Source organism: Gavia stellata, chromosome 13 (assembly GCF_030936135.1).
Source record: "Gavia stellata isolate bGavSte3 chromosome 13, bGavSte3.hap2, whole genome shotgun sequence".
Classification (NCBI taxonomy): Eukaryota; Metazoa; Chordata; class Aves; order Gaviiformes; family Gaviidae; genus Gavia; species Gavia stellata.
The window spans coordinates 22,892,557-22,919,433 of record NC_082606.1 but is presented as its reverse complement, the minus strand read 5'-3'; the positions used below and the strand labels follow the sequence as shown (position 1 = coordinate 22,919,433).

The following is a 26,877-nucleotide window of genomic DNA, read 5'->3' as shown; positions in this document are numbered from 1 at the left end:
TGTTCAGATTGTTTCCCGCATGACCTTTGTCAGAGCCCAAGCCAGCACGCGCTGCGGCGTTGCTCTCTTCAGACCACGCGCGTTCCCAGCTGCTTATCAGACTGTGGAACTGGCAGCGCATACTTACACCATTCCCAATCTGTATCGCTTCTGATCTTCGTAGAGTATAAAAACTGTTCCCTGTTTTTCCTGTTAAATAAAAAGACAAAGTTGCTTTAATTATTCCTAAAATAGTGGTAATTGTAATAGATGTATTATACAGGGACGGTATGTACATAACCATATCAAGAAAGGCTAGTTTTGAACTGTGTGTAATACATTATTGCTCAGTGCAAGTAGATTATTGCTCTAAATTATTGTAGAGAATACAATACATTAACTTCCTATAAAGAGAATACATACGGCAAAGTCTATTCAATAGCAATATTTCTGTTCCAAAGCAGTAAGAGATGGACATAAGTATCTTAAAAATTATCTCCTTATACAGTTATTTTTATCAAGAGACAGGTTAACCCCTAAAAGCCTTACACACACTTGAAAGACAGTGAAAATATGTTTAGGTTTTCCTGGTCTTAAAAGCTTATACTTCACCTTCACACAGGACACAAACTGTCATTAACCTTCTGCTCTGGTTCATCACGGGCCCGATAGTGGTGACAGTTTGGTCAGCAGCAAAACTCACAGTTTGATTTTTAGATGCGCTGAGCGACAGTTACCACACGTCACTGTGAGAGGTCTCACGAGCAGGTGCCGCCCCCGGGGAGGGTTTATACTGAGAAAACGGTAAAACTCTGCATTTCCCAGCGCAGCCCTGTGCCCTAGGATCTGAAATCTCTATCTGCTGGTCTTGCGTAACACCTTCCAAACTCTTTTACATGTCATTCTCTCACAATTCTGTTCACAAGCCTTAAGCACTTCCTTTCCTAGCAAAGACTGCATTTTCATTGCTTCATTCCTCCTTCTGTTCTCCGCTACCACCCGACCTCTTGGCCTCCGAAGGTGTATCTTCTCTTATGGCTACGGAGGTGTGCGAAAGGGCCAAGTGCTCTCGTGCTACCACGCTCCTAAACCCCAGCACAGCTCCTGGCTGACAGCCATGATCCTTTTTGCCACAGAGCTGTGTCAACAAACCCACCGGGACAGCATTCTCTCCGCAGTCTCCGGGAGAGCCACCGTCTCACTCCCTGTTGTGCCACGTAAACACGCTGTAGTACTTTTCATCCTTTGCTGCTTCCAGTCTTAAGCCAAATCAGATAGATACCTCAGTACTGCAGTTCATACCGCGGGTAAAGCAAGCTGACAGTAAGTATTACAATATTAGACTAATTTTTACAGGAGCTACTGAAGACCTTTACGCAATTCAGAGTTCGTTAATTAGCATCGTGAAAACAATTTAAAATAAAATGAATTCTGATTTATACCAGGTCCTCTTCAGCAAACGTGTAGAGCTACACCTTGCTGTGTTTTTAACAGAACACTTAAACGTTATACCATGCTAAACAGATCACTTAAACTTTACATTGTGCTAAGGGGTTTCACCATATTAGAATTTACATATAAAAATTATGCAGAGTGAATATCACATTTTCTAATCTTTCCCGTTCATACCTGGAGGTCAAATCCAACACCACGAGCTTTACACATCCGGAGGAGAACATTATAGCCGATGACTGAAAGCCTGGAGTGCCTCAGTTGACTGCTCGCTACGGCACACCGCTTGCTGATTGGAGAAGGCTAGAGAAAACAACCCCGGATTCTTCATTTTCATACCGGTTTACATCAGAAACCAACAATTTACTATTTAAATGGCTTTTTCTCAGTGAACTCACGTAAGTGTGCAGTAGGACTCCTTTTGGAGGAATTCCCGTTCATCACAATGTCTATTAAACACAGATATTTCTATGCAGCAAAATTAAATCCTCACCTCACACCGTACGTAAAACCTTATATTATAGATCAGGTCTACAGAATCACTCCTTATGAACCACATTTTGATATTTTCACAGCTTCATTGGTAACTGAGCCCTATGAAATCATTGTAAGTGGCTATGGTCGGGATCCTCCGAATCCATCCTGCCCTGTGGAAACATACGTTGTTCTAGAGTCAGCTCTTTTCGCGAGCAGAAATTCCAAAGCGGGTTAGCAGTAGTTTTTGCCAGAGAATAAAAGCTTTTAAACAGATTTTCTGAAGCTAAATTTCACGTGAGTTTCTTCAAGACTGAGCATTCTGCTACTGCATTAGTGTGCATAATTCCTCCAGCGAGTCTGTGAGGAGACGAGGCCCAGTGACTCCAAGGTGCTCTACAGCTGATACCAGTGGAGTCCATACTGTGGCGAAAAATCAGTACAGCGTTTGAGTTCAAACTCTTACCAGTGCTTAGGATAAAAGAACAGAGATGTTTTCCTAAACCAAGGCTTTCCCGTGATGTTATTTTTAATGCTGGACTGTTCATTCAGAGTGGGGATATTGCACGTTGAAGCATGTAATTTACAGTATTTTTTCTAAAATGATATTTGTTTTGACATTGACTCATTTAAGTTGACATAGTTGAAATGCTTATATAATACATCTCTGCCTGAAAATTAATCATGTTTATAATATTCTGAGAATTAATAACACCCATTGCTCAAGTCATTAACTTAAAAAAGGAGCTTCCAAAATCTGTTCTCTGCAGTAGGGGACCACAAATAAATGAATGCTTGATAAAATAATCCAAGTAGCAGTTTAACAAGCGTAAACTTGAATGTGGCTGCAATAACACAGAACTATTGTTTAAGGGTTGGCATCAGGTTGATGAGGTGCTTATTTCAGCTACAAAGCATGCATACACATGCATAATGAACTGCAGGATGAATTATTAATGTGTTGCTTATTTAGCCTCATCTGTCTAGAAGATAATGTATCCTAACTATAATGAGTGATTGGTTTTGTACATAATTACAGTAGCAGCAGTATCTGGGAAATTTGTTCTTTCAAAGAAGGAGTTCTAAAAATAAAATCATCACACAAACTCAGTTGCTGCTCCGTTTTATCAAAATCAAACCTACCAGGATTGAGAATATATAATAAATTAAAAGGGACAGAATCATTATTAACATCATAATTTTACACAAAGTGTTTTACTTAATCATTCATTACAGATCATGTGCTGTAAAAGCGTTTGTCTCTTGGTTTGTTTGTTTCTTCTGCTAAAGATATTTTCCTGAGAGAGTGCGTGTAAAAATGTAGTTAACTCTTAAGGAGATAAAAACCTCAGAAATATAGAAATAAGAAAAATAAAGGATATAGTGACAGTTTATGTTAATTCTGACAGAATTTTAATTAAAAAAAAGTTGCTACTTGATTACTTTTCATTTCTAAAACTTGTTCTACTGGGACTAATCATACCTAATTTACTTCTCTCCAACTAAAAGTGGATGCTTGACAAGAACAATAGATCAAGAGCTCATTAACCTCTAAATTACAGCTCCGTGACATTTTTGGAATGGTGCTACATTCCTCCTCTACGTATGAAGAAAAGGGAGTTGTGAATCTTCCATCAAAATGTGTAAAACGGCATCTGGTTTATATCTATATGGGTATACGTACGTATACGTTTCTTATTCTTTGACTTTTCTAAAGGCCTTTCTTCCCTTTGTAGAGGGACAGTCTCAAGGTTCAGAGCCACAGTAAATCCTGCACCAAGATCGAGCTAATTCAACAAATCAGTGTAATAAGCAAGTTGTATGTTAACATCACTGTGTGTTTTTAAGGATGTCAAAGCAACACACAAATATCATCTTATTTAAAATCACATCCTTGGGGCACTGTTATGGCCATAATCATGAGAGTTTTCAGAGAGATGAAAGGTGAGATCCTGCTTAGGGAAGTCGCCTCGGGTAGGGTGCTGGGAGTTTTTCTTCCTGTTCAAATGACTGTCTCCATAATTAATACTGAATATTAATACTGAACAGTTGGATGGACGCAGAACTGAATGAAGGTTCTGAGCACCAAGATGTGGGTTTCACTCAGGTGAGAGCTGGGACGGATTTAGGTGTCCAGATCCTTCTGCACATGTAGCCCCGATTGTTTTAGCCCCGGTTTGTGCATGAAAGTACAAAGCTGGGGTAGAACTGCAGTGCTCCAACTTCTGATCCCAAATCGGGGCTCATGAGCTGAAGGCTCAGATTTCTTAAGTTACTCCTGTAGTCAGGGCAGTGCTTTCCTCTCTTTCCTTTTTCTTTCAACATAACAATTATCACATTTTTTACAACTTGAAAACTACCTGAAATATTTAGAAGTTAGTTACTACCTCAAATCAATATTACTGAGTATGAAGGATGAATAACCAGGTACCCATAAGCACCTAGAACCTTTCATTTAATTTCTAACGTGATGGTATCCCATTTACTTGTAAAATCTAAAAGTGGCAGTTTAAGATCTGAAAGGAGCAGAGTCAGCTCCTCTGGAACAGTGATCTAGGACAGATTCTGACTTTTCGGTAATTCACATTAGTAATTTTATTTGTAAACAAATCGCTGCTTACAGTTTTTGTCTCCTCATGCTGAATACGTTGGCTTTTCATTTTCTTTGAACCAAGAGATACTTCAAAGCGGCTAGAGCGACAATCCAGATTTCCATCTGTCACGTACAACATGAGCTGAGTCAAGGCCAGCTGGTCACTATAGCAAAGGTCAAGGTCTGTTGCCCATACCTAATCAAAACACAAAGAGGTGCATTAAAATTTAAAAAAAAAGAGAACACAAAGGGTGAAACTCAGAAATCGTGTAAAGGAACATCTATGCCTTTATTTTCATGCACGTTGGTATGCATACCTGTGGTTTCTTTGTGCTGGTGCATTGTTGGCAGCGATAAACCGCTTCCAAATGGGAACTTCAGAAATAACTTGAGAGAAAACTGAAAGGCTAAGGACAAGACAGCGACCTGTGCTACCAAAATTTTAGCAACAATTAGAAAAAGTAGACAGATGAGCTCAGCAGCTGTAAAGCCTATATGACATTAAACAACTAATTATCTAAATACTAAATATCACACCTGGATTTTTCACCTGAAGAATAATTAAGGTTAAATAAAGTCAACCTTGAGATCCAAATAGGTATTTTGAGATGGAAAAAGGGACGTTCCAGAAGGCAAAGCTAAACTGACTAAAAGGAGTAGGGAAGCGTGAAACCCGCGTGTAAGAGTACGTGTCGGCCACCACAGAGGTTGAGCAAGGCCCGTTCCCATCGTGATACGTGGCCTCATCAAACAGCGGAGACTTCGGCACGTAGAAAACCATACAACTTGCAGCACGGTTCTGCTTCTGCTCACACCACTGTTTTGTGGTGCTAATTCAGATTTATACTCGCATAACGACACAAGAAGTCGGACCGTAAGACCGCAGGGCTGCCGGGGGAACGTGTCCCACAGGCAGGCGAAAGGGAAGCCCACCCCAGCCACGTGCAGGACGCGCTTGCCAGCAATGACAAAAGCCTCCCATCGACCCCAAGAAGATTTCAAAGCATTCGAGCATGCAAAAGTCAGGCAGGATTTGTGAGGCCAGCCCACACCGAGGGCGTAGCGGAAGGAAGTACCATGGATTGCTTCTGCGACGCTCCTCTGCCCCCAATAACCGGAGCGTGGCTTCACCTGTGAGTTCTTCCCACTTAAAAAAATGCTTGTGCCGACCACGTCAATGAGAAATGTTAACGTGCACAAATATCTGCCCTACAGTGGACCCCTTTAAAACAAATCTAGCAGTGAATGACTTGAGGAAGCCTTTGAATGGTAAATGGCGTCATTATAAGGATATTAAGAGGTCAGGCAGCCAAGGCCTCTCGGTAAACTGGAGTTAATTTCAGAATCATATGCACATAGTAATGCCCTTTTTATAATGCTGAATAAATCACATCAGTAACAGTTGTTAATATCTAACTGCCAAGTATCTGTTGCTGTATTAAATATCCTATTTGTCAACTTAAATATTTCCTGCTGCATGGTATAAAATGCAAATGGGATGCTAATGGCTGGCTTTACTTAGTAATAGGGGAATATTCCCCAATTCAAATGCTTAATTTTCTTCAATAATTTATTCTTTATCATCACTTCTGCAAGACAGGAAGGAACTTTCATACGGATTTGTACTTCTCCAGTATGTGCTAACCTTTTCAATGAGCCAAACACTAATTATAAACTATACATACTGTAGAAGCGTTACATTAATTTCCGTAAATATTATCAACAAATCCGTAACAGCCAATGTGTCTTGAACCTTGTTTGAGCTGGATTTTAGATTCTCAGTTAAAGCTTTGCCCCCAGAAAGAGATGCCGGGGCTACATGAGGGGACCATTGAAAATTGTGGCTATCCAAGGACTGCTCACCAGCTCAGACAAAAGGGAACTGGTTGCTCTTAATCCAGACCCTGATATTGCACCTGCACTGCTCTGACCTCAAAGTCTGTACCAGCACTATCTGGAAGCTTTGTTGATGCACGAACAGGGGGGCAGGAGGCAAGTTTGACTGAAGGTGGATCACAGAACGGCTGAGATGATGGAAAAACCACAGAAACCAAGCAAAGACATCACTGGGGCTGTCGTGCGTCTGGGTAAGTACAAGGGCTGTGTTCTGGTGATGTGTAGAGAATGGGTTGAGGGCTTAACAGCAGATAAAGCATTAAAAACTGCAGCCTGGCAAACATAAACAGCCATTAGTGCAAGCCAAATTCATTACGCCCTGGTAGAGAGTCAGACAAACCGTACCAAGCGTGGGATAGCATGTGCATTTTGCAAGAGTCACTCAATGAATCCCGTGTTGTCAGTAACTAAAATTAAAGGACGTGCAAGTGACATTGTTTTAATTTCAGATGTGGAGAAGAGACCCATTAACGGCTCTAACACCCCGCTGACACGTTCCCAGCGGCTGCTCTGGGAAGGCACTGAAGCACTCCTGGATCCCTGCACCAGGGGATGGCTCCAGCCGCATCTCTGCCCAAGGGAGGGGCTGTAACACGGGGGAGAGGAGAAAAAGCTTTTAGCAGGGCAAGTTTCGTGCTGGAAATCGTGAGACCAACTAAATGCTATTTTGAGGAGTTTGTTTACTTTCAGAGTGCACCAACTAGTTGCTTTGGACGTGGTTTCATCATCTCAGACCGACTACCCTCATACCATTGCCTACAAAATTAAGGGCTCAGATCCACAGGGTGGACTGACGGCCCTACCGCGTGATGAAGGAAAGTGTCCATCCCCTCCCCTCACTGTTACTCTTTAACATGGTACGGAAGGAGAGCTCTGAACACCTACTTAAGCTTCAGCCACAGTTACATTCTACACAGGTAAAGTAATTGTATTTTTTTTTCTTTTTTAAACACAGGGTCTAGATGTCCACAAGCACGAGGGGGAGGAAGGCAGACATGGCTGGAAGCCACCTGTCCACCTCCTCTCATTCTGGGCCTGAGGCTGAACCGTCCCTACTGCAAGTTAAAGCAGCCAAATGGTCATTACCGCGTGCCAGCTGGGATCGCCCCCGAGGATTCTTTCCCTGGCTCCGGATTGTCAGAGAACACTATAGTCCCTTTCTGCCCTGGATGTGTCCCAGAACATCCCTAATGTGGGGAGAAAGGAAGAAGGATCAGATGGCATAAGATTCCAGCTTTATCCTAGCAGGGAATTCCCTTTTGCCATGGAAATCTGGAAGCGCCCTTTAAATCCCCTTTGTACCGCTGCAGAAACAGGAAGGACACAGGGCCTGGGCAATGGGTCTAACTTAATTTTAATGGATAATTTTTTCCCATTATTAGTTCAAATGCAGGCCAGATCATTAGGAACTAGTTGACTGAATTCTTTGATGGAACGATTTCTAAGTCCCATTCCAGTTCCTGAAGGTCACAAGTGCTCTTTGAAAAATTATAGCAACCAGTAACAGGCAACGTTTTTGGTAGTTTTGAGCAAGGATGGAAGTTCGGCAGGCCTGAGTCTGGCTGGTGGAGCCGTGTGAAGACAACAGCTATGCAGCGGCTTATAGTGCTCTTATTCTGGAAGCAGGCAGTGGACACCTGTGTGCTGGCTCTATCACTCTGCCACCTTTCACCAGTAATAATATATCAATATATATTCCCAAATGGAAAGGGGTAGCTCATTATATCATGTTAAGCACATGTTGACCATATTGAAGTTAGCAGGTGTCCCTTGAGTGTAATGACCTATTAATTTTAATAAACAAAACAAAAAAAAGAGTACCAGAATCCTTTATATCTGGGTCTGAAGAATTCTAATTCGGTGGACTCTGTAGTTGATGACTTCTTCTTTTCTGTGAAGACGTTACCAGGCTCATGCTAAGATCACATATTTCCACCGCTTTGAAAGTGCCCTCTGCGTGCAGAGCACTAAGCTAGATCGGTACGGCTAGGGCTGCCGTCAGCAGCAGGTACGGAGAAGAACATGAACTGTGAAAAACATCTAATGTTAGAGCAAGAGCAGCTACGCATCACACGTACGTGACCAATTTGGGCAATACAATTTAGACGTACCTATTGCTCTCTCTTCTGCTTCTTTTCCCGTATTAAAATGTCAGAGCAGAGGAAGCTCTCAGCTTGGCTGCTCCTTCCAGTTACGCAGTCCTGATGCTGCTGGCCAGCCTTAAAGCATCATGCAGCATGCGAGCAAAGAGGTAAGCACAGAAAAGAAGGTATGGTGGAGAAGAAAGCAGCATTAATAACAGTGGCACCAGTCACCCCAAGTGGAGACACTTGACTCAAAGAATATGAAAAGAATACAGAAAAGAAGAGTCTCTGTGAAGGATGACGGAGATTTTCGCAGTACAGCTGATTCCACAGACGGCTCCTCCAGCGGCTCAGAGGCACAGAGCACCGTGTGAGGAGGAGGGAGTGCCATTCACAGACCTCCAGCACTGCTCCCCACGTCGCTGGGACTGGATTGAAGGCTTCGCCCATGTACTCTTTGGTTCCCTACATAATTTGTAGCACTAGATTGTATATCGCAAATAAAAGGGCACTCATCATTCTTGACATCACCGCCTGTAACTAGAAGGAGCTCAGGCAGGCTCCCACTATTAATGCCTTTGAAAACTGAAATGTAGAAGCAGTTGAAACCGATGCAGAAGTCAGGTGGAAAAAGTACGAGTGGCACTACGTGAGCTCTAAAGAAAAAGTACACAGCATCAGGTAAAAGCAGCGAAGAACAGATCTTGATATAGTTCCCAGCAATGTGTAGTGTTACAGCGGAGCAAGGAACACCGCTTTCAGCAAGGTTCCCATTTCAAAGGGAGGAGTATCCTCCCAGTTCAGTGCCGACAGAGCTGTAAAACAAGCAGGATGTGACATTTCTATCTGTGGCAGACTTTAACTGAAAAAACCTACATGCAGAAATGTGAACCTACTGAAATCAATTAAAGGCTTTTCAGTTTGTCTCAGGACATAGAATAGTAGCTCTTCCTGCAGTCTATTAAAAAAACCCAACAAACAACAATGCCCAAACCAGATGAAAGTGTTTCTTAGAAACACCAACCCAACTCCACCTTTGTGGCACACAGTCTTCAAAACAGTAACAGCTCCACAGAGCTCCAAGCAGAGGCAGAACAAACAAAACATCAGACCTACTTATTCAGTCGGGCTGTTCTTCTCTTAGCAGGCTAGAAAGTCCATTTAGGTTCAGCTCTCTGGTAACATCTGTTGGAGTGCAAATTAAAGGAAATTACCTTTAATTTCCTTTAAGCTAATATAAAATGGGTGTCAAAAGCATCTAGAATGCCTTGAAAATCTGAGCTGTGGTGTTTTGTGTTTTCTTTTTTTATTATTTTTTTTTATTTTATTTTATGAATATATTTCCATAGTCTATAAAGCAATGTCTGTGGAGGTCAGGCAGTTAATAACCAGATGAATTATCATCTCCTCCAGTAAACCAGGAGCTGTTAGAAGAAGGCCTGTGCAAAGGTCAAGTTTAAGTAAAGATAAAGAATGATACAATCATACAGATAAACAAATATCTATTACTTGAGTCCATCCTCATTTTCTGAGGATATACAGTAAGGGCATGTATGCAATCGTAGGTATTTACAATCATAGGTATCACATCCTGATAGGATTGCATGGGAAGTTAGCATAACATAAGGAGCTTTCACCTGAGATCTGGGGACTTTCAGGACACTTACGTGTTCAGAACAGAGCTCACTTGTGAAGTCTAGAACTGATATTTGATTTTCAAACAACAAATGAAAGTTCAAAGGTAATCAGATCTGGGTTTTTATTACGACTTAGGGTTTAAAAAAAATAAATAGAGGCAGTAGTTAAGATTTTAGATAGTCTTAAGAGTGGTCTTAGGTTAAGCTAAGCAAAGCACAGATTAGGAATTTCCAGAATCCTACCACTAGAAAAAAAACAGTTAGAAATACATCCTGCAAGACTTACTGGCTGTTTTGTCCGAGGAAATACAATGAAGTCTGGCGTTGCTCCCTTTTACACAGGCTGACAAGTGCTGCCATGAGACGCTCTCCTTCAGCGTGCACGGCTTAAGAGCCTGCGCTTCACGGTACAGACATCTCAAGTGAATGGAGCCACAATTATAGTGTAATTCTTTACAGCTGCCATAAAAATGCTTCAGCTTTAAAACGTAAACTTGAGAAGGGAAGGAAACATAAATTCTTAAAGAGTTACTAAATTATAGCTTTTCTTTCTCCAGTTTAACTGGTTTATCTGCATCTAGTATTGATGTCTGCGTTATTGTAAAGAGCACACCTGCTATTTTTAAAGAAGTGGTTGAATGACACTGTAAAAATGTCAGTTAGTAAAATATTAATGCAACTTGGGCGTTGGAAAGAGAGCTTCTTTTATGACTTTTAAAATTCGCAATAGAATTGATTATTTCAGCAGCTGTCGCAGACAGGATCTTATCCAGCTGCCATCTCGTGGCAGCTGCTGGGATGGTCTGGTGCTGGCCCGAAAACTTAAATTTTAGGGCCCTAGAACTGGCCCTAACCTCTGTCCTGCTGAATACAAGATTGGAAGATGGTTAATGAAAAGACTGTGGCTCTTGTTTGAAAATAACACATAGAAAATGCTACATTCTGTTTGGACAAATCTTAAGACGCGTATGTGAGTACAGAAGAACGCATCCCACCGAAAGCATCCCTCAAAGCATTAGCTAAATTGTGACGCCAGAGCTGCCCGATGGCCTTCAGAGACACCTGTACTCTGCTCTTCCTAAGCCCAGACCCGCCCGCGTGGCCGGCAGCCCTGAAGCCGTCCTTCTTGGGGTCTTTTTAAGCCACTGGACTGGCACAGAGGGAGAATACCCACCCAAACTTTCCCAGCTCTATAATTCTCCTTTCGGTATGTTCTGCCTCATCTTTTCCTCTGCGCCCAAACTGAACTTAATCCAGTGTTCTCTCACTACTGCTGCAAGAGGTACGGGGCTGTGTAAGCTATCAGACCGATGAAACAGGTGACTTATGACCCCGCTTCTCCAAATTATCTGTCCACAAATCTATGGGTGTGAGTAAGTTTATGCATTCAGGCAGTCCCACTCAATTAAATGGACTTATCTAGGTGCAGCTGCTTGACAAGCTGGGATCTGAGCAGCGTTCAGTCAATACTGTGCAAGACTTCACTGCGAAGGGTCAAGGCCTTGCTCTTACAGATCAGTCTTGCAAAAGAGAGTGGGAATCTAAAGCGATTCAGTCTAAGCCACGCACCTACTTCTTCTCCTCCACTTTTTCCCCCAAGACAGTGAAAACTGTGTATCTCCATCTCCCTTTCCCTCGGGAACAAATCACAGATGCTTATAACCAAGACAGAAATAGATTCCCAAGGCAAACAGAGAGTTGTGACAAGTCCTCAGCTTGCTCTGCCCCTCAGATCGCTGCTGGGGTGCTCACAGCCCAGTGGCTTGTGGCAGCCGATGCATAATCCCACGGATCCCTTCACCGTGCTCAGCCCCACGCAGTGCTCCGGGGTGGGCAGTGCCGAGGGCGATGCACTCGGTGGCAGGCTCTGCCTCGCCACCTTCCTCAGCTAACCCAGCACTGCGACTCCGATCTTAGCCGCAGAGTTATACACGAAATAAACAATGAATTGCAAGAAATGACGTACAATGTCCGGTAGACCACAGGACAGACAGGCGTGAAGACAATGAGACAGGAGTTAGATCCTCCTACAGGCACTACCCTCAATGCCGTTGGCTGCAAACCGCAACCTCCTCCATTTCTATCATAATTTAGAGAAGAGCTTTATGTGGATGGAGGACAGTACGATCCGTAGATGCCTCTGAATTACTTGCTGTACGTGGAAACAGTTGCAAACAGGCCAGCTTGGACTGCACATGCAGCAACAGCCTGAAAAGGTTCCCTGTGAGGACGAGCGGAAGGGAGCTCGAGAGCCTTGGGTACCGAGTAGAAGCACATGGAAAACCCAGCGGAAAGAGGAGGCAGTGTATCTTGTATCTGAAAGGTTACGGCATCACCCAGCTCCCCTGGGCCTGAGGACAGCATCCCTCTTGTCACCTTTTGGTCAGCCTAGACCACAAGAACTGCAAGAGAGTAAAGACACCGCTGTGGCTGCGACGGGCACAAAGCTTTACAGTGACCCAAACGGCGATTACTTTCTCGTTTCTACATTCACTCTGGCTTCCTGTTGACTTATGTGTGACAGACGCGTGTTTTTCCTTATCCGTCATGCAGAGCCTCTTTGCTATTAGTGCTCCAAAGGAACACAGCGATATGACCACAGCATGCTGAAGGAAAATACTCATGAACAGTAGCAAGCTTAAAAAATACAAGCAATACCCTATTGTTCATATCAAAATTAATTCAATGCTTATGACATAGAGATTTTGAAAGGCTTTCAGAGGAAGCGCCCGAAACTCAAGAGTACATGCGTGCGTTTCCCCTGTTCTGAAGTCCCCTTTGCATGAGTGCGCTGGGGAAGTACGTGTGAAGACATGGATTGCAGCATACAGCTGCTCAGTCTGCAAAGGCAGAAATATGTTTTCACTTATTTGGCCCTTCACATTTCTTAAAGAGATGTATTGATGTAGCTTGTAACTTTATGAAGGTTTCAGGGATTTTTAAATATCTAAATACTCAGACTGCATTGGTAACAGATGTTCAATGATATATTTAATTTTTAGTTTTACAGAAAATATCATGTATCGGTTGATATTTTCTGTAAAATATAACTTTAAAAGAATGCCTAAGTACTTCCAGGAAATGTATCCGAGCCTTTCAGCTACCGCATTAAAGTGGGCACTTCTGAAATTAGTGAGCAAATGTTCTCAGAGTCTAATAGGATTTCTTGTTTGCCAAAAAAATTGTGCTTTCAGGAGCACAATCTTTTGTGTAATCTCTCTCTTACAAGACAGATGGCATCATTAATTGCCTCTACATCTAGTTAAATTTTAAAACCTGTGCTTAAATAATGTTAAAGTTGTGGTACATGCTGACAAACATAGGAAATATTAAGGTAGAATCAATTGGAAACAAGGGAAGAAAACCAAGATGGAACAGACAGGAATAACAAGAGGCCACAAAAACCACTGACTGATTTAATAAATACGTCCTTGTTCACGCCAGGAAATGTCACAACCTTAATAATCTAGGAAGCATTTCTGTGTTTCGGTGAACTTCTGGCTTGAATGAAGCAATTGGCAAAACTCCCATTGACCTCAGCGGGTGAGAATGTCATCCCTTAATCTTTTTAAAGCAACTTTACATGGAAGTTGTCCAATATGGCTTATCCGCAGTTCTAATTACAACGCCTGTGTAAATACATTTTGGGAGTCAAATGTAACTGAGATCTGTATTTCAAAGCTGACGTTATTCCGATTCTCTGGTTTACCACAGCACCCTACAGTGGTATCAGTTACCAAAAGCCCGATTTTAAGCCTTCTCTGAGCTTAAAATGGAATATAATTATCATAGCACTGCCAAAGAGCCAGCTCTTGCCAATAGATACCATATGCTAACTCTTTGGTTTTAAATACAAGCCCTGTGTTTAAAGCCTTTTCTCGCACCATACAAGCTGTGATTTTCAGACGCCTGGGAGACAGAGACACCCAAACGGATTTGAGTGCAAACAGCCGCACCATCTTCTGCAAGTCCAGCCATACCACAGAGCCTATCTCATCAAATACAGATACCTTCCCTTTTACAGTGAAATGCATCTTAAACAGCGAGGGTCCTAACTGAAGACCGTAGAAGAAAACAAGGTCGAAAGAGCAAAAAAACAAGGAGATGCATTGGAAATACAAGAAATAATTGAGACGTGATGCTGAGATCTTGAATTAGCATCTGTATCCATATGCTAATTTTGAATTTGTATAGTCATACCCAGTAAGCTCAACAATACTACTCATCACTAACAGTAAGGATTTTACGTTCTTTAAAAATTATCTCATTTTCTTTAGACTTCAAACACAAGGCCACTACCAGAACACTGAACACTCAGTCTCTTCACCCAGATTTTACTTCTTTTTGTTTTATTTTAGCCTGGCATTATGCTTTATGTTTGTACACCTGGCTATTATAATATTCAATCCTATTAGCCAATATCAACCAGGTTTGCAAGAAGGTAAAATCATCAAATACATTCAACTCCCATGAGATTCCTGAAATAAGTAAGTCGACAGAGGAAATAGACCTCACTAGTGACCTTAAAACGGGAAAAGCTGCAGGGTGAGTTTGGCTGGAAAACACACGGGAACTTAACTTCAAGGCACAAATCTGTGGGAAGCCTGGCTTCACTGTTTTTGAGCTCATGGAAGTGTTTTTATTTTCAAACAGAACAAAGTATTCAATAGTGCCCTTCATTTGGTTTTCACAGTGGAAGAATTCAGTAGACTACGTTGTGACAAAGAAACCTGACCTTATAAATAAAACAAATGCCAGATTACTCTAGCATAGAAACATGCAAGATTAATATTTCATTACAAACTGTGATCAAGGCTGATCATCGACATTCATGCCAGGGATTAAATTGCTTCTTTAAATCCATTCTCTTACCTATTTGTTCCTTGGCACTGAAAGCAGTGTGTATTGGGACAATACCCTCCATCACTTACAAGATCTGAAAGTTCACTTACGCATTATAAGGGACAGCCACCTCTCCTCTGCTTCCCTGCCATCCGTCGTAGGCAACGGCAGATTCTGGAGTCAATACCCTTCTGCTGTCTTGATTTATTAGATTACTTTTTATCTTGTCAAAAGTTCTGGTACAGCTGACTATGAGATTTTGCTGATAGGCTTGTCAACTCTGGCAGGGAGGACTAGGGTCACTTGCGTGGTTCTGATTTTACCTTTTAAAAAGACCCCATTACTCACCTACACAAAAGACTCTCTTGGGCAGGATTCCATGAGAAAGCATTTATTTAGTCCCTTCCATTCTGCCCAGTTATGCCTGATGTAAGTCACACAGTGCTCCAGCTCTCCAAAACTGCACTGGCTTCCTAGCAGCCTTTTCCTTTCTAGGTAATTCAAGGTGTTAACCTTGGAATATCGATATTTAAAATGCTGTATTCTTCAGTCGAGACTCCCCAAAAGGCCACCCGTCTCTTCCCACATTACTGCAACCTGTGCTTGCAGTTAATGTGCCCCCCACCGTATGAAGTTTTCGGGACTGGAGGAGGTATGATACACTGTCAGACACTATCGTGAAACTGAATTTCATAACGCGTCACACAGTACTGGGACCTGCTGACCTTCTGTTAAAATATTTTCCAATACCCTAAAACAAACAAACTGCTAACTGCGTACACACGTGCGCTGCAGCAGAAGGCGGTGGGTGGCCTCAGGCTGTAGGAGGGGAGCTGGGATGGTGTCGTGCGCTGCTCTGCTCTCATGCTCACCCTTGATAGCAGGCATGCTGGAAGCCTCAGAGCTTTGATAGGGCTCGACAGAAACACTCGGGAGCCCGTGCAGCCCGTGCGGAAGACTCGTTAGCACAAGGATCTCCAGAGGGAATTCCACAGGAACATTTATGCTAGAGATAAACAGCTTAAGCTATCGCATGAGCACATTTTAAGAAGTTACTGCCCCTCAAGTGAGATGACGTAAATGCACTGCACTCATTGCTCCCAGGCCCCGACGGCTGGGAAACAACGCCGGTTCATTTCAACCCCTGCAACGATATCTTTAATCGTATGCACTGACACATACCACACATTGACCTCAGTTTGTATTTTGATATTGGGGGATAATTTTGTATCCGGTATGAGATCGTATCTATCTTTCCTGCGGTAAATTCTTCTCTCAGTTATTCTAAAAGCCAAATGGAGAGCAAAAGTGGTTTGAATGAGCACAGTTTCCTTTTCATTCACAACGAACTGACATCCCACAGTCAGCTGTTCTGTCCCAGCTAAGGGACAGTAACTCCTGACCCAGGGCTGAGACATGATAACTGGACTGCTTTCCGTTACCTCTCGCTATGTAAATTAGCCATTACGATGTAGACCATATTGTTCATCACTACCACCCTATTTGTGATAAGAAATTGTCAATACCCCCTCTTCCTTAGATTCATCCTCAAATCTCAAATCTGCATTCTTACAGAGACACTGGTTTCCTCCAAAGAGTACAATAATCCCTGTAATTATTTTTACAGCACAAAATACAGGAGATTCAGCACATTTTGAAACCAAAATTATCTAAACATCTTAGCCATAAGACCATCATCTGTAATTACCAGCTTAATGAAGAATGCACTTATTTTAGGGAAAAAAAAGTCATTAGAAGGAATTAAAACATTATTTTCTTATCACTCAGCTTTGAAAGCAGCCCTACAGGCTTTGTTGGTTTGTTCCTGTTCAGGCTGATGAAAAAGGTTCCTCAGGTCCACCTGGCAGATCAGGTCTAAATTTTATGCTATTGCTAGAATAACCACGTGCTTTACCTCCCTCCACATGCCTCGCGGCTTGGAAATGAGGTTTGTTCAAAAGGGCAAAGCTTTCTCCTGATATCTGTTGGAATCAGGTAGGGAAGCAGACATTTCTTGATCTTGGGAGGACAGCGTGAAATAACGTATCTGCCCCACTCACCTGCTGCTCCATTGTTTGTGGATGGATGAAAGTCACAAAATCAACTGAGAAGTAACCGAGCACTCCTTTAGATTTACAGGTTTCTCCAATTTTTAAGCAGAGTGAGTTGAGAACTGCTGGATCAACAGAACATTGCGGAATGGTAGTGCCAGATGATCGCAAAGGACCGTCAGCATGGAGCTGGTCTCCAGATGACACTATTTTTATCTTGCCTGTTGGCTCTATCAGCATATCCACCGTAAGGTTTGTGACATTGTCTGAGAGCGGGAAGGCTTCTATCACACCACCTAGTAAGAAATGGATTAGCTGTTAAGCTAGTAATCAAATTCACATTCGATGCTCTTCAGAGTGCACAGAATGAAACCATCCAGCTCCTATTGTGCTCAGACATTGCAGGGAGGACTGCTATGGAGATACAGCAAGTAAATAAATGTAATGTGAGCAGCATAGCTAGAACCCATGAATCTCTTAGAAGAGAAAGAAGTTATCTCACCTACTATAGCACCGTGCCATTCAAACAGTGTCTTTTGAGCTGCAGATGCTTTGCAAGCAGTTCCAAACTGGATATATCACGTATCTGACTGGAGAAATACGCTCTTGGGTGGTATGAATGAATCCCGGGCTGTCCAACAGCCCAGCTCAATGGCAAGCCCAGAACAGTGGTGAAATGCAATGCTGGGACTTCGGGGGAGTGGTATCTCCTGCTGTGAACTAACCTTGGAGATTCCCATCCGTACAATGGTCTGAGATAAGTAGTCTGCCTTTTGGTATTCATCCACATGAGGTACTTGGTGCGCAGATGGGAAGGCTCGTAGATGACGACTTCTAGCATGGTTTTCCGTAGGAAAGTCACAAAAACAACTGCTTGGCATTCTGGATTTGCCTTTTTACTGCATATAATGCCACAACTATTTAGTTAGGGTAAACTAATATGTTGTAAAAATTGGTTTTATATGTGTTAACTGGCATTATTTTTCAAAAAAAATACTTTCAAAGCTTTGAATCATCCTTGTCTTTTCCACAGATAATGAAACGTATGAAACATATATATCCATTATATATAATACAAAACTACAGCAGGGCAGAATCACCAGAGAAATTTACTACCCAACCACAAACACTGCAACTTTTCCATCCAACATTTGGTATACAAATATGGGATGTTAAAGTGTCTGTGCAAAGCCAACTCACAGATACATGGATTTACAGTGATTAGACAAGGGTTTTACCCGCACTGCCTCTGATGAACAAACATGGGCTCACTTCTGAGCTCTAGGCCAGTTAGGTACTTTTAGGCCAGCTTTGATCCAAAGGGGCCACGAGCGGCTTTAATGCAGGAAGCCCTGCTGAGGACTCGGCACCAGGCAAACAAAACTATCCAGCTGTCGGACTGGGACTTGTTCATATCCCTTTGGTTGGAGGGCAAGAAAGAGGACGGCAACGGTCTGACGAGGAGTCTGCGCCGATGTACTGCAAGGGACAACACGGCACTGCATCACTGAGCCTCCGTGGCAACATCGCCTGCCTGGAAGGCAAAAACTGGAAGAAAGCTCAGCTCCTCTCCAAGCCAGCTAAAGATTATGAGCGTATTTGACTTGATGCGACGATGTATGCAGCATGCAGAGTTTACATGTAGCTCCCTTCCTGGTCCTATGGAAGGGAAAAGCAAGTCTTCCAGATGTTTGCTCACCAGCACCTAACAAAGATGAAATAGTCTCATGTTTACCTACGTGCAAACTCACATGCTGGTGTTCCCTAAAGCCCTTTTGCCAAATGTGACAGCCTCCAGTACGGTAACCCAGGATTACGGAGTTGGTGCTTATTGATTCAGAATCATGTGAGAAAGGTAATCCAGGATTAATATAGGTTAAATGCTTGGATAGGACATATGACTGATAGAATAGTTGCCTATAATTCATTCGTAAATGAACATTTGAAGCGTAATGGAGAAATAAAAGGAGAGAAATATTTAAATGGGCCCAAGATTAACAAGAATATGGCATACAATATGGTATAATTACTCCTTATAACACTTAACAGCGACTTTGCAGTCTTATTTACCTTGACTAAGAAATGTTTGGAGGAATTTCTCCCATGTAGGGAATCGTTTCTCATTGACTGGCTGTACGTGCTGTGCTAAAAGGCCCGGCAGCTCCTGGGAGATCTTCACCAAAGCTGGCTCCTGCAGAAACAAATTAAATAGAACCACAAGCAATTTTACTACAGAAATGAAAACTGCTTGTGGGGTGATTAAAAACCAGGCCTCCAACAGGCAAAAAAAAAAAAAAAAAATGTGGTTACTGTTTACCCACAGTCAGGAAGCCTTTTTTAATTTTTCTACTTACTACTCTTCCCTCCTATTGAAAGCTGTCCTTCTCTGAAAGACAATCCCCCCCTTCAGTAGAGCATCTATTTCATTATAATTGATATCAATAATTTGATCTGGCAACTGAAAATGCTAAGCACTTGGTAACTGCTTAGGGATCAATACCAGCAGTCAATAACTTCTACATTGTTTATATTTTGAAACTGAGAACGTTGAAATAGTCACATATGCCAGAAATAGTTTTACTGATTCTATGTTCAAGCTGTTATATCAACCCAAACACTTTTAGTTATTAAAAAAAAAAAAAGGAGGAATCGTCAACCAAAAGCGTTTCTAAAGCAGGAGATATCCCTTTACACGTTCCAATCTGTAACATAAATTCACAAGTGTATTTGTGCCTCTATCTTTGGTAGAATTTGATTAGTCATACGATAGGAGATAAAGTAGCTTTTTCCTAGTTTCAAACTCTCTACTATATTATCACACACATAAAACAACCCCATTAAATACAGAAACTAACTGCATTGCTTTTACCGTTCAAAAATGTCCCAGAAGTACACAAGCAGATAAAGTGCAAGGACCCTGACTCTATTGCTTAAGGCTCCTTTTCTTGCTGCTTCCTAAGCATTCGCCTGCTTCCCCTGGGTCTCTTTGCTTCTGTTTTACACCCTCTCTCTTCAGCATCCCGTGCTCCAGAAGATGACCAACCGTCCTCTGATCTTGGCAATGTCCTAAGCCACAATCATATTATCTTGAGCTCTGGAGGAACATGATAAAACCTTATGGCTAACATCTAAGAATAGGAAAAAAAATATATCTCTTTTTCCAGACTGGTGAGTTTAAAGAGATGGGCTTTGTCATGAAGCACATGACATAATGTAACTGAAAATACGAATTCAAAATCAGCTCACTGTGATTTATCTACCAGAACGAGGAGAAGGAGGATGAGCCAATGATTAGGGTATCAACTTTGTGTACAGGAGACCTAGCTGTATCTTGCTCCTGAATGCAGCCTGCCTGTGAGACTTTGGGAAAGTGACTTTCTGTCTGTGCCGCAGCTCTCCAGCCATGAAAGGGGGACAATTGCTGTCCTTACCTCACATGAATTTGAGAAAAAAATGCCCTAAAAATTTTGAGGTGCTCAGATAATGATGCTGGTCAGGCCTTTGTGGGTCCTGTCATATACGAAGGAGAAAGTATGTTATTGACTTTAAACATCTCAGAAAAAATACTAAAAAATTGTTTTAGTCAGTATATCACTATACTAAACAGCACGACCTTAACCTTAAGGCAAAAACAAAGGTCCACATAAAACGTGGGATCCAAGTTCAGAATTTACCCAGATTCCGGTCTTACACTGCTCGTTTTCTTAAAATCTGCGAGGAGGAATTTAGGTTTTGGCTACCTCAGCTGACTAAAACAACAGAGCAGTGAGCAAGTATCAGTTGGCCTTGTCTTGATATGTATTTGCATTGAAATACTGCTAAGCCAAGAAGTCACAAGATGAGGAGGTTCGTTGCACAGTGAAAATAAACGCAGCTTTGGAGAGAGGATGTGAGCCATGATGGATGTCACGGAGTTGCCGACCTACAAATCAGTTTGCAGCTGTCAGTGCGTTCAGTGATACCTCTGTCACATGGAGTCTCATCCCTGAGATCTAATGACTTTGGGTATTGTGCAATTTAAACAGAAATATAAAACCAAACAAACAAAAAAGAGGTATGCAATGGCTGCCTGAAAGCTTTTGATAAATTACTGGGGAAAAAAACCAATAATCCCTGCTGGATGTGTAGAAGCATTTGAGAGTGCTGTGACCAAGCTTGTATAAGTAAAAATTAAACCACGGGCATGTCAACTGGGACACAATTTTCCATTGCAACAACTTCGAGGGACGTGAGGGCAGCCGCGCCAGCTCCATGGAGCAGTGCTGGGGATAGCTGTATCTCCTTTAGACAGTTGTTTTCAAGGATCGCACATGGCTGTGAAAGAAAGCTCCCTAAAGTGGGTGCAATATCGAGCAGAACTTCCAAACTTTGAGGTGTGCCGAAGGGCACACTCACCTGGCTCACAAATGGAGGCTGCTGGTAAACCACAGAGACTCCATTCACCTCATCTATACGTAGAGTAACATCACGTGCTACTACGCTCTGTCCAGAGGATGGACATTAGACAGGCGAGACTGTTGTGGCACTTCCTCGACAGACCCGGCGTTGCTTAAATGAGGTCAAATAGCATTTGAAGGGGACTTGAACCCCGGATGAGCTCAGAACGTCTGTTAGGGCAATGCGGGTGCGCAGTGCCCGGCTCAGGAGCATCTCATAGTTCAAAGCGCCCTCAGTACTCGCTGACTGCGAAGGATGCATGCATCGAAACCCGTCACCTTACAGAAAGAAGGCAGGGGCTTTTAAAGAAATTCAAGAAAATCTGGAAAATGTTCTTGTGAGATCAAACCCAATGTCACAAGCGGTGCCTAGATAATCAAAAAGTTCACAGAAGGGAGTCGGGCAACCGCTTTTTAAGGATCAGCACCTGGAATTCTAGTTGAAGTTTTTTTGCAACTGTAAGCTCTAAAAAGGCAATAATCCTGATTATAGGGAGTTTTAGTAGGCAAATTCAAGCCTGGATCCAACATTCACTCATGGAGTCAAACCTTTTAAAAGGATGAGTGCTCGGTAGGCTAATTTCATTTAAATTGGACTTTATCTCCAGCAGAGCTTACCAATGTTTTATCTCTTGATGTGGCCCAAACCAATTCAGAATCATAGGCTCAATGGAAACAGAGAGCATTTGTTCAAATCTTTCAGCTGATGTTTCTTAGCACCAGTAAAAAAGGAGCAGCCCAAATACTGTTTACATCATGTAGAAATCTTATCTATCCAAATCTGTTTTGCACCTTTTCATAACAATGAATAAGCATTAAAAAAACCACACCTTTTCCCCCCTAAATATAAAATAATTTCTCACCCTTCTGCTAGCTGAATCTTGAAAGGCTTTCTTAGAATGGCAGTTGCAATAAAAAAATTAGGACCAAATGTGGCATATGTTGAAGGCACTGGTAGGAAGTCTACTCGAGACAGATCAGTCAGCGAAGAAAAGCCTGTTGAGAAGATAAGTAAATAAAGAGAAAGAAGAAATAGACTTAGAAATAGGAAGAAAGACCTGGGGACAGAAAGAGGCTGCAGAGCAGAATGCATGAGAAAGACCTAGGGCTTTTTAGCTAAAAATCAGATTGAAAGGAAATTATTTAGACCTTGCAAGCAAATAGAGTGAAGAAAGTAACTCCAAATAAGTAAAGCTGACTGGGCCAGAGAAGAATAAAATCAGCAGACAGATCCTCAGCAATACAAACGGCCACATCTCTGCTGAAGTCAATGAAGCTATGGCAATTTATGCCACTTCAATGGCACCGTAACAAGTCATACCATTTACACAGTATATCCTTTACATTGCGATCAGCAGAGCTCTGATAACTTATTCCAGCTGCCTTGACGTGAATTGGTCCAGCCTGGCTTATTCTTATGTTCTCAGCGACACCAGCAAACGTGGCAATGTCGGAAGAGTCCAGTGACTGCTGACTGTCCAAATAACTTCCATTATTTCCTATTTTGCAAACTAAACTGATTTGACTTTTTTTCTAATTCAGACAGGTACGTGCTGGCCAGAACCACAATCTACCGCACAGAACAAAACAATTTGAGAGGTTTATAAAAATGGAAATGTTTTTGGACGCGATACACTGAATACCCTATCTACTTAAAGTTTGCAACTTGATTTAAAGCCCAGGCATTTAATTGCTCACTGCAAATTTTAATTTTAAAAAGTGCCAATTTTGCCTTCCATGAGCTGGAAAAGTATGTTCTGATAGAAGGTAGCATCATGTAAAACAGCCATCATTACCAAGTAACACAAATGTTTTTCCTATGTAAAATTGCTTTGTAAAATATTTGCTCCATCTGCTGAAAGTAGCAAAGACAATTTTCCCTGATAGCTAATGGCCCATTTCAGCTGTATGGCAAGCGATTCACCGTGGCTGCGACTTGCATTAAGTAGAATGGCGAAAACAGTGCACAGAATTCTCCACTTATGTGGTATTATCTACTCACTGCTTCCTGAGAGCCCGTCCCTCATTATCACGGCCTTCGCTTTGGATCAGCACACAGGACTAGGGTTGCTTTGACTCAAGAGGCTTTTTGTCAAACTGAGGCACATATGCTATGCTTCAATACAAAAGCACAAAACAGCCACTTTCCTTGACTACAAGAACAAGAAGGTTAGTTCTCTTTCAACTTTCCAGCACTTAAACTGCTGTTCCTTTTTTCACACCACATGGGGCCATGGTTTTCTCTTCTGGCTCATGCTGTCACTCTGCACGCTGAGGATTTCTATATATAAAGATCAAGCACTTCTTCTAATTCTAAATTCAACTACACACACACACACAAAAAAAAAAAAAAAGAAAAAAGCCCCACTGGTCTAGTCCAAACCCCCCTCCCAATTGCTTGTTTCATTGTATGCTTTGCTACTTACCATACCCCTATTGAAAAGCCCATGTTTACATTGTGCCCTGAACTACTTCAACATCTGCTAACAGACCAATAAAAAATAAATAAACCAGGATTGTTCAGAAAGAGAGATCCTTTCTATTTCCTCCGAATGCTCCTAAACTGGCAACAGCAATACGCTGCGAGATCCCTTTTCGTAGATGTCATCTCGAAAAACAACATATGCGGGGAAATCAAATATAAAATCACTACAGCCCGTGCTACCAAAACTCAGACAGAAAGAAGATCTTGAAAGCTCTACGAGCTTGTCAGATAGTTCTGCATGTTTATGCACAGCGTGTTAATTTGAGAGCAGGACAATTTTATTAAATAGTTTGCTTTCTTACCCCCAAAAAATACACCACGTGCATTGCTACTTTATGAATAAAAGCATGTCTTTTGCGAGGTTGCAGCCTTCGTTTTTCACGGTTCCCCACATCAGCCTTCAGAGCAAAGAAAACGTAACCTAATTGTCATAATCTCCAAAAATCTCTCTTTAAAAAAAAAAATCATATATATATTTCAAATGCAGCATTTGTAAGTTCAGGACATCGTGTTGTTAATCCTCATTACAAAATGAGATAAGCAATATTTGTGTCCGTCTTTTCTGTATTTTAATTAGATCTCTGCAAATGCACAAACAATTCAGATGCCCTCAGATTAATACTATTTTCCTAATTAATTTATTTTTCTCTATTTCAATCTCTATACATTTTGTTCACTTGCCCTCCTTCCTGGCTCGTATCTCTACTGAAAGGATTCTAATGAATTCCAAAAATGTGATTTCAAAAAGAAAAAAGACATCATATAGATAATCCACAGTCACTTCCCAGGAATTTTATCTCAATTGCGGAGCTGTAACGCTGAAGGAATTGTCAGACAAAACCTGCATTGCGTTTCACAAACAACAGACAGTTAAACTTCTTTTATTCTTAGAGTTGCCTATGTGTTACTTTTTGGATTTTAGCAAAATAAACATTTTTAAAATAATCCAAGCAGGCGTTTTATTGGATGTGATAACATTAACAGATTTCAGATTTCTTTAGTGCTCTTGCTTTATCCTCTCCTTCCACACTGTTATTGCTACAAACTGGCACTTAAATTCAATTGATTCAAAATATTCTGGATCCATATGGCCTAAAACCCTGGAGCTGAAGTTCTGATATTGCCTCACTGCTGTTTTCTAGCATTTGCCTCTACTCTAGTCCCCAGATGGTGGAAGTAACATTTAAACCTCCTTTCCTCTGCCTTGTACAATAGACCTTGGCACCATTTCAACTGTTTACTCCGGTAATTAACAGCACTGATACCACAACAATTACAACTCCTACAATCTTAACACAATAATGCTATGAATTAGTGAGAGCTAATGGCTGGAAGGTATAGTGGTTCCAGACTGCGAGATCTGTGCATTTTTAGAATAAAATAAAAGGTACAAACAGCACGCTTGCTGTAGACAATGATTACCTAGTAATTAGTTTACACAAAGCTTCCTATTTAATGGCAAAACGCTGTAATTAACGCGTGACAGAAAATCAAAGGGTACTTTGTAAGCATATGAAAAATTAACACTGCAGGCCTATAGCTTTATGTACTGATTAGAAGCATATTAAATCAATAGGACATACCAACCAACAGCTTGCATATCTGATTATTGCAAGTCTTCGGAATGGATATCGTGGCTTTAATTTAACCAAGGGATACAATTATCATGCTGTATTTTACTTAGGATTTAAGAATCATCTGAAACATCACCATGGCAGATATTCAATTTATTAATATATCTGTGTAAGAGCACTATGGAATGTTTGCAGACAGAGTGACTATTCAAACTATTTAGGATATATTGCTGACAGAGCACTGCCCATACTGGGAAACAACCTGCAGCTGTATTGCTTTATAGGTAATCTGGTTCTTTAAGTCTTTGCATTCTTTCTCTTTTCCTGTTAAACATCATATCAGTTAGAAGAAATTTTAAAAGCCTGCCAAAATGCTGTAAAAGCATCTTCTGTGTAACTGTCAGAGTTTCTGGCCCTCTTCAGGCTGAAAAAATTACCACACCTGCAATTGCATGTGTGCAGTAACAGCAGCAGCAAAGACTACTTGCTTAAGAACCCCCTGGGTAGAGTTTAGGTGTTATACTAAGACCAATTCAGTTGCTTGCAATTTATTCCGCTTTCAGTCATATTCGTAGCGTCGCCCGAGAACAAAGCGGGTGGCGTTACAAAAGGTGATTGGAGTGGTGAAAATGAGAATGGGTAGCAGAAAGGAAAAAAGCAGCGTTGGGAAGATATACTGTGTTCAAAGACGGTCAGAAACCAGTGTGCTGGCAAGGCCACGTTTCTAGAGTGATGTCTTTGACAGTATTACGGTTGGGTTTATTTTGACCTGTTTATAAACATATGCTCTTTACTCTGAAGTCTTTACTTCAGTAAAGAAACAAGATGTGGTATGTAAGCTTCAGGTTTCTTATAGTGAACGTAGTTCACTCAACCAGTTAAAAATCTCATCACTATTCCTGATTTTCAGATATTCACAAAGTTTATCTAATTACTTATTACAGGACCTCTGAAAGTTGACCAAAAAATTTAAAGGAACAGCCAGCATTTTGCAGCGTTTTATCTTGGCCTTTGAAACTCATTTTCCAATAGCAATCAGTGCAAAATCCTGCAAATGGTGTCTGAATATTGCTTTGTGAAACTCAGACCAAAAGTTGGATCTTCCGGATTTGTCACCTTTTGAAAAGATTTTTATTTCCTCTTACACATTTTAGTGAATTAACCAAGATATAGTCTATAAGGAAAAGAAGCCGTGACAAAATACTGTGACACGACTAGAGGCAGCAAGATTCAAACACACTAACATTTAAAACAGTAGGCTGCCCAAGCGCATTAAATAGCTGTTGTAGAAGAAAAAAGCCATCTAATGGAGAGTTTTGAAATGGTTGTGCAGCTACGGCCAATTATAATGGCTTATTGAGAGAATATTCGTTG

General features: G+C 41.5%; 1 protein-coding gene across 1 annotated transcript in view; it reads right to left on the bottom strand.

Annotated features, from left to right (window-relative positions):
- Positions 1-26,877, bottom strand: part of IQCH (IQ motif containing H) — a 71,160-nt gene that overhangs the window by 4,221 nt on the left and 40,062 nt on the right. The window contains 5 exon segments of the mRNA XM_059824141.1: positions 128-189; positions 1,609-1,734; positions 4,527-4,694; positions 17,018-17,304; positions 19,079-19,199. Of these exon segments, the coding sequence (XP_059680124.1) occupies positions 128-189; positions 1,609-1,734; positions 4,527-4,694; positions 17,018-17,304; positions 19,079-19,199 (764 nt within the window).